Source organism: Mixophyes fleayi, chromosome 2, assembly GCF_038048845.1.
Source record: "Mixophyes fleayi isolate aMixFle1 chromosome 2, aMixFle1.hap1, whole genome shotgun sequence".
In the NCBI taxonomy this organism is placed as follows: domain Eukaryota; kingdom Metazoa; phylum Chordata; class Amphibia; order Anura; family Limnodynastidae; genus Mixophyes; species Mixophyes fleayi.
This window is the reverse complement of record NC_134403.1, coordinates 65,351,062-65,359,560: the sequence shown is the minus strand read 5'-3', so window position 1 is coordinate 65,359,560 and position 8,499 is coordinate 65,351,062. Positions and strand designations below refer to the sequence as shown.

General features: G+C 38.4%; 1 protein-coding gene across 1 annotated transcript; it reads left to right on the top strand.

Moving 5' to 3' along the window:
- Positions 1-293: 293 nt before the first annotated feature.
- LOC142139821 (keratin, type II cytoskeletal cochleal-like) lies at positions 294-7,964 on the top strand. The gene is made up of 9 exons (XM_075197689.1): positions 294-734; positions 2,623-2,831; positions 3,081-3,141; positions 4,128-4,223; positions 5,086-5,250; positions 6,802-6,927; positions 7,013-7,233; positions 7,520-7,554; positions 7,843-7,964. Exons 1-9 carry the CDS (start codon positions 294-296, stop codon positions 7,962-7,964), a joined length of 1,476 nt encoding a protein of 491 aa, XP_075053790.1.
- The last annotated feature ends 535 nt before the right edge of the window (positions 7,965-8,499 follow it).

Sequence of the window (8,499 nt, the reverse complement as noted above, 5' to 3'; positions counted from 1 at the left end):
AAAGGAAGCTCAAAGAGCTTTTATATAGTTACATCTTATGCTTTTCATCTTAAATAATATGTTGATGCTGTGTCATCTAATAAACTAGGATGACTGCGTTGCAATAATGTCAGAAATACAAGCTCATAAGAGACAATTATGGGGTCTTAGTCAGACATCAAAGCTACCAAACCCATTTCTATGAGAGTATAAAAGAATAATGCCATTGCTGTTTATTTAGAAGGACTCATTCACAACTCACTGCACATTTAGCTCTAGAATTACAGACCTTCGTCCCTCTAATCATAAGCAACATGTCCCATCAATCTCATCATTCTACCTACAGCAGCTCTGGCTCTGGACACAAGAATTTCAGCTCATCCTCAGCTTGTTTACCAGCTGTGAGCAAACATGGTTCTAACTCCTTCAGTACAAAGAAAGTATCCATTGGCCACAAGGTGTTTCCAAGTTATGGTAGCAAAAGTGTGTACAGTGTTGTCTCAGGTGGACACAAGATGTCTGTTGGAAGTTTCCACCCCGTAAGAGTTGGACATGGATATGGACAAAGTTTTGGTGGCTCTAGCCATGGATTTGGGGGAGCAGCTTGCTCTGCAGGCATCACCCATGTGACTGTGAACCAAAGTCTCTTGGCGCCACTGAACCTGGAGATCGACCCAAACATCCAGAGAGTGAGGACTGATGAAAAAGATCAAATCAAAGGTCTTAATAATAAGTTTGCCTCTTTCATTGACAAGGTAAGTGAAACAAACTGGAAATTGAACTGTATCACAATCCACCCAATGGGGATGAATTACGAAACTTGCATAATAAAAAGGTTCTATAACTTATAACAACCAACCAGATTCTGTTCCCTTTAGTGCTGTATTAATTGCCATTACTGGCTTTCAATACAAAACTGTGGGCACCTTTTTATACGCAATGTATAATATTATTATTATTATTATTATTATTATTATCATTATGATAACTGGAGATTGTTTTTGTCAGTAATATTGTTGGCAGGATAAGGGTATTGAATGCTGCTACCAACTTTAAGTACAAGCTATGAGCAGCTTTGTATATGCAATTTAATGTGCATATTTTTACAGCTTTATTTATTAGATGATATATTATTATTTTTCAATGCAAGATGTTATTTTATTGTAATTTTGTCTAACTTACTTCCTCTTTTCAGTCCATTAATTTACACTTTAACACTGTTCACCAAAAAAAAAAACACTGCTTGGTTTAACTTTAGTTATGTCTTTAATTAATCATGAGCGTGAAGGGACATCAGGGGGCAAATGTATCAAGCTGAGAGTTTCCAGTGGGTTTGATAAGTGAGTGAGATGTTGCCTATAGCAACCAATCAGATTATAGCTGCCATTTTGTAGAATGTACTAAATAGATGATAACTAGATTCTAATTGATAATCTAATAGGCAACATACCCACCTTTCAAACCCGTCGGAAACTCTCAGCTTGATACATTTACCCTCAGGACTGTCTTTGTTACTTGTGGTTATTTCTATTACAAATGTGCCTTCTGGAGAAGTGCCTCATAGGTGACAGGAAAGTCAAGTCTTTTGCGCCCTTCCACATAGCAGGAAATGACCTTTCTCCACCCCTTTGTCTCATTTACATAATCTCATTACAGCACAATGAAATCTTATTGCTCTGCTTTATTGTGACTAATCTGCGTTTTGCAAGAAATGCCTTGGATCTAACTAACTCTTCCCATTAGCCACAGACATTTCGGCCATCCATATGCATCTGCATCTAAATTGGCACGCTTGCGCAAAAGTAGACACGCGATGTTATAAAAGAGCAATTGCACTGAAGTTCTGCACTTTTGCAGTTCTTATATTACCTTATTTTACTTTCAAATATTCAATATAGTATTAACAATAATAATATGTTGGTACCATGGGTATTATGAGAAATCATGGTCTAGGGAACCCCACTGTGGAAGTGGCGTTAAAGTGGAAATGCACACTTGGCCTTGCCCAAAAATTGTATTTTGAATCCAATAAGCAGTTTGCATTAGTGCAGGGCAATCATGCAGAATCTATTTTAATTCAAATTCATTTAAACAAAGCTGCTGTATAGCCAAATTATTTACTGGTTCGAAACCATGTAAAGTGTAGTAGTTTCAAAATTAGTGTCCTAGAATAAGCATTGGAACAACAAATTATAATTTCTGAGTATTAAGGCTGAATAAAAAACTGGAACACGTAAAGTTTGTTAAGTCATAAAATCCACTTCATATTTCCTTTTTGGAAGCAAAATATAGTGCAGACAGAGTGTGCAAAATGCACTGGTGCACTTAGGTACACCAGCAATCAGAAATAGAAGATCATTTAATATTGTGGGACAGATTTAATATGGGAAAATTAGACTGTTCTGGTTCTGAAAAACTGGTAAAAAATATCCTTAAAAAAGTAGAAATAAAGCAGATTTATATGTTGGTGTTTTTGGTGTTTGCTGTTAACATAAATTACTTACGACTTTCCCCTGATTTGTCTGCTGATCCTTATGTACTCAAAAAGGGGAGCGTAACTACTCCATCTGAAACATTATATAGAAGAATGTGATGTCTTTAGAATCATTGGAGGCCAAACATATTTAATGGGTTTTTTTCTAGGTGCGATTCCTTGAGCAACAAAATAAGATGTTGGAAACCAAATGGGATCTACTACAAGACCAAAAAACATCCAGGTTTCAGATGGAACCTATGTTTGAGGCTTTTATCAGCAACCTCAGGAGACAACTTGAGAGTTTGACATGTGAGAGAGCTCGTCTGGAGGCTGAGAGAAGCAGTATGGAGGAAACAGTGGAAGAATTCAAGGGAAAGTGAGTATATAGGAAATAAGGAACACATTAACGTGTACTATACAATCAAAGTGTATCTACTAACATTACATTTGATGCACATTTTACTACAGCAATTAATTGCCTATTAGCCTTTATCTATATAGTGCAAACTAGATAATTAAGGCAGGCCTATAATTGGTTGCTATCATTTAGATAATTTTTTTGCCCTTAAATGTAATATTTGTAAGGGAGCCCTTATGAATTAACATTAACATTTTAATCTAATAGATATGAAGAGGAATTGAACAGGCGCACGGCTGCAGAAAATGAATTTGTTAGCCTTAAGAGGGTAAGTGATACAAACCTTATCTATGTATACAGGGCCGGTGCTAGGGTCCGTGGCGCCCTAGGCACATTTTCAAAATCGGCACCCCCACCCTGCACACTTACAAAATAGTGTGTAAGTGTGCAGGGTGGGGGCACCGATTTTGAAAATGTGCGTCTTTTCTTACCTTAACTTGCCTCCTCTCTGCTCCGTCTGCTCCCCTCCACTCACTGACACTGTCGGGCCGTGATGATGATGTCACGCCCGACAGTCAGTCAGTGAGTGGAGGGGAGGAGACGGAGCAGAGAGGCGGCGGTGGTGAGCAATAGTCCTTCCCCTTCTCCCTGTGGATGTATCTGAAGCTGTGAAAGGTATGGTCAGCGGTCGCCGCACAGTTTTAAAGAAATTTTTAATCTGTGGCGCCCTCCAGAGCCCGGCGCCCTAGGCAACTGCCTAACCTTGCCTAATGGGAGCGCCGGGCCTGTATGTATATACATATAGATACATAGGGGTAGCTTTGTCAAACCTTCTAAATAAGAAAAGTGGTGGTGTCAGATTCTAGATCTCATTTTTTGGAATGTACTTGATACATTATAGCTACAATCTGATTGTTTGCTATGGTCAACACTTCCACTTTTCCATTTTAGATGGTTTGATAAATCTACCCCTGAATGTTTTAGATCTACCAAAAGTCCCAATCCAAGTCAAGCCCCTTATTTGTCTGTTATATACATATTATGTTCTAATGCTCTTTAAAGTGGACCTCCATGTTTTTTAAAAATTGAAATGCAATATTTTGCAATTAATCTGTAAAATTGCATGCTGTTCTCATCATTTATCAACACATTAATAAATATTCCTTCTTAAGTGCTTTATGGGATTAACCCATTGTCATCAGTTCTAATTTTCTTCCGCACTTCTCATTTTCCATATTTGTTAAAAATGTACTTTTCTTTTTGCATGCATCATATGATTTTTAAAGCTGCCACATAAGTTTCTTTTGTCTTTAGGATGTTGATGCAGCATTTATGAATAAGGCCGAACTACAAGTTAAAGTCGACTCACTGGCAGATGAAATCAACTTCCTGCGCACCTTGTTTGATGCGGTAGGTTCTTAAACTCTACGCCTTTTATGTTCAGAACATAGAATAATTTTCACAAAAAGATGAATACAATCGTATATCCTTTATCCAACTTGCATCTAACCTTGCAAAATAGGGTGGAAACTCCAGGCCACATATCAATATGTAACAACCTCTTCAGCCATGTATGCCTTGTTGCTGCAGACACCCACATAAATGCCATGTATACTGTGATACAGCCAGGGTTTCCCTTTCTTCTAAAATGCCTGACTATCGTACAATCGAATAAACGATAAATCTGGCTTCATGTGTATCTGGTTGTTCTGGCTCTTCATGTTGGACTCCTGGGGGTAATTCTTTACATCTGATAGTTTTCAGCGGGTTTGAAAAGTGGAGATGTTGCCTATAGCAACCAATCAGATTCTAGCTGTCATTTTGTAGAATGTACTAAGTAAATGATACATAGAATCTGATTGGTTGCTATAGGCAACATCTCCACTTTTCAAATCAGCGTAAAATCTAAGCATTATACATTTACCCCCTGATCTTCTTGGATGAGAAATGGTTTCCTATTAAAATCCAGTTAGATCAGATATAAGGAAACTACATGTTTTACAATGCTTTTTAATTTGGTTTGACTGGCCAAAGTGACTAATTGGACTTGCACCATCTATGAACATCTATATTTTACTCATTCTCAGCATAACCTTTATTGACCTACATATGCATAAGTTTATATAGCTCAACTGGGTTTTTCAGCACTTCAGAAGTTTACAAGAATAAACCACAAACACTTTTTTAGGATAATTCATTGAACTAAAAATAATTGATCACAATTAGATTTTAAGATGATAGTAGTGCTATTACTGTCTGTTGTACTTTACAGGAAATCACTCAGCTCCAGGCTCAGATCTCAGACACCTCGGTGGTTGTGTCCATGGACAACAGCAGAGACCTGGACTTAAACAGCATCATTTCCGAGGTTAAAGCCCAGTATGAAGAGGTCGCTAACAAGAGCAGAGCGGAGGCTGAGTCCCTATACCAAAGCAAAGTAAGTCTACTGCAAGTTTCTGCTTATAGGTCTTTGAGAAAATGCATATAACTAGATATAAAAAATGTAGCAAAATAATCTCAAGTACATCAAAACACCTAGCACAAATGTAAACCTAAATTTAAACTTCTACCTTGTCGGACCTGCATAATTTTGAAGCAGATAACCCGCACATCTGTGTGGCATGATGATTGTACAGTTCATATACAAAAGATATGCAGCAGGGTATACACACTGGGAGTGGTAAAACCAGGGCCGGATTAAGGGAATGGAGGCCCCTGGGCTAAGGGGGCCACCATTCCCCCGCGAGGGCCCCACCGTGATCCGAGACCCCCGCCTCCCCTGGTGAGCCGAGTCGCTCCCAAGGCACTTACCATCTTCTCCTGGCATTGCAGTCTTTCCCGACAGGCTGTACGCTCTTTATTGAGGAGATCTCGTGAGAGTGAGACTCACAAGATCTCATCAGTAAGGAAACTACAGCGCCGGGGAAGGACCGCAATGAAAGTGCTCAGCAGCATTGATCGCGCCGGGGGCGCCTCCGCCCCCGACCGATCAATACTGCTGCTGAGCATTTTCAAGGGCCCCCTGGATGCCTGAGGCCCCTGGGCTGTAGCCCAGTTAGCCCTAGGGTTAATCCAGCCCTGGGTAAAACAAATGATTGTGGCAACTACAGTTTGATGCCAAGAATGCAAAATCATGCACTACGGTTTTAAAAGCCCAAAGGCTAAATATAGTATTATTGGCACTTTAATGGAAAATACTAAGGATGAAAGGGATCTAGAAGTTGCTATTTCTTGTGATTTAAAGACAGGTAAGCAATGTAACAAAGCAATGAAGAAGGCAAGTCAGATGCTTGGTTGCACAGGGAGGGGAATCAGTAGCAGAAAGTAAAAAGTAATAATGCCACTGTCAATAGGTCATTGGTGCGGCCTCATCTAGAATACTCTATTCAGTTCTGGACGCCATATCTCCAGAAGGATATAAATACATTAGAGTCTGTACAAAGAAGGGCAACTGGAATGGTGCATGGCCTACAGCACAAAACTTACTTGGAAAGACTAAAGATGTTAATATGTATAGTTTGAAGCAGAGAAAGGAAAGTGGGGATATAATTGGAACTTTCAAACATATCAAGGGTCTTAACAAGGTACAGGATGGAAACATTCTTTAAATGAAGAGAACATGAGGACATGCACTGTCACTGGGGTTAAGAGCAAATTTGAGAAAAAGCTACTTCACAGAAAGGGTAGTGGATAAGTGGAATAGCCTCCCTTCAGAGGTGGTAGAATCTAATACAGTAGAGCAATTTAAACATGCTTGGGATAGACATAAGGATATCCTTACAAAGAACTAAGGATCAAATAGGGTTTGAGGTTAACAAATGGGCAGACTAGATGGGCCAAGGGGTTCTTATCTGCCGTCACAATCTGTGTTTCTATGTTTAATTCCTTTTTTTTTTACTCAGTAGTTAGTACTTTTGACAACTTGTATTGACAAATGGTAGAAACCAATTTGTACATATTAAAATTGTGTCATGATTCTTCTGTGTAGTACGAGGAGCTGCGTATGACTGCAGGCAGACATGGCGATGATCTTCGTAACACTAAGCATGAAATTGCTGAACTTAACCGTGCCATTCAAAGACTTAAAGCAGAGATTGATAGTGTGAAACAGCAGGTAATATTCATTTTGCTAATATTATGAATAATAATAAGTATGAAAATATGTTTACATTCATTCATTTTTATGGTGTTTTTCCCAGCGGGCTAAATTGGAAGCTGCCATATCAGAAGCTGAAGAACGTGGAGAAGCAGCTGTCAGTGACGCCAAGAATAAACTGGCTGAGCTGGAGGATGCTCTACAGAAGGCCAAGCAGGACATGGCTCGCCAACTGAGAGATTACCAGGAACTGATGAATGTCAAACTGGCTCTGGACATTGAGATCGCCACCTACAGGAAACTGCTGGAAGGAGAGGAGTGCAGGTACAAATATACTCAATGTAGACAGACCTACATCAATAATATGAGGTGTGCATCTCTTTTCTATATAAGTAATGCTTACAATTTTGTAAGGACATAATAATACAATTGGAATTTCCATTGTGCCGTATTTGTAAAAAATAACAAATGTATGATACAAGCTATTGATCAAATTAAACAGTATTACTGGTTACTAAGCAACACTTTTATAGCAGTTATTCATTTATGCGTGTATGTAGTGTATTTGTTATGGTTCTTTGCTCTTAAAAATAAATTTTGTGTATTTCAGGATCTCCGGAGGGGGTAATGACTCTGTTAGCATCTGTAAGTATAACAGACATTTTACATTTATATCCATAGCATAAATATTGTAGTGATTTCTTTTACACAATGTATAATATATAGACAATGCAGATTGTAAACATCTGCAGAGATAGATTGATAGATAGATTGATAGATAGATAGATAGATAGATAGATAGATAGATAGATAGATAGATAGATAGATAGATAGATAGATAGATTTACCTTAAAGTATTTAAAAAAAATTCCAAAAAATACTTCTGATGTGATGGTTATTTATGATGATTAATGTTCTATCTTCTTTTTAAAGCTGTTCTGCACTCCAGTAGTGGAGGAGGCCACGGAGGAAGCGGGCATCACCACAAGAGTGGGTTTAGCGCGGGCAGCTTGTCCTCAGGAAAATACAGTTCCGGACATGGGCATAGCTGTTAAGGACAATGGCGTTGTCCTTTTGTTTTACATCCTGTCAAACATAGCTTTGTAAACCTGTATAAAGAAAGGAGTAAGCACAAATAATTGGCTTCTGCAACTTCCCTTTTATTAATGTGTCATGTAAACAAGTTCTAATACTTATGTAGGTATTCAAGGCAAAACATTGAACACCATGCCTGTCAACATTTCTGACTAGAAAACTGGAACTATTTAGGCCACACCTACAATCCATCCAAACCTTGCCACTCCTAGCGAGAGTACAACTCCTTCTCATTTGGCCACTCCCATTTGAGACATTGGAAACAGGAACGATTGGCAGATATAAAACACTACAGTTCTCTATATGGAAAATATACCAGTCCCGTTCACTCTGGACTGATATATAAAAAAGCTTTAACTATTGCTGTAGAAGCTCCTAGTATAACATTTTTAATTTGTTCAGTTATTTCAGGATAAGCACTTGAATTTTACAGACAAAGTTATATAATTTATTTAACATTGTAAACCATCCATGTGTTGTCCATGAAATGCAATC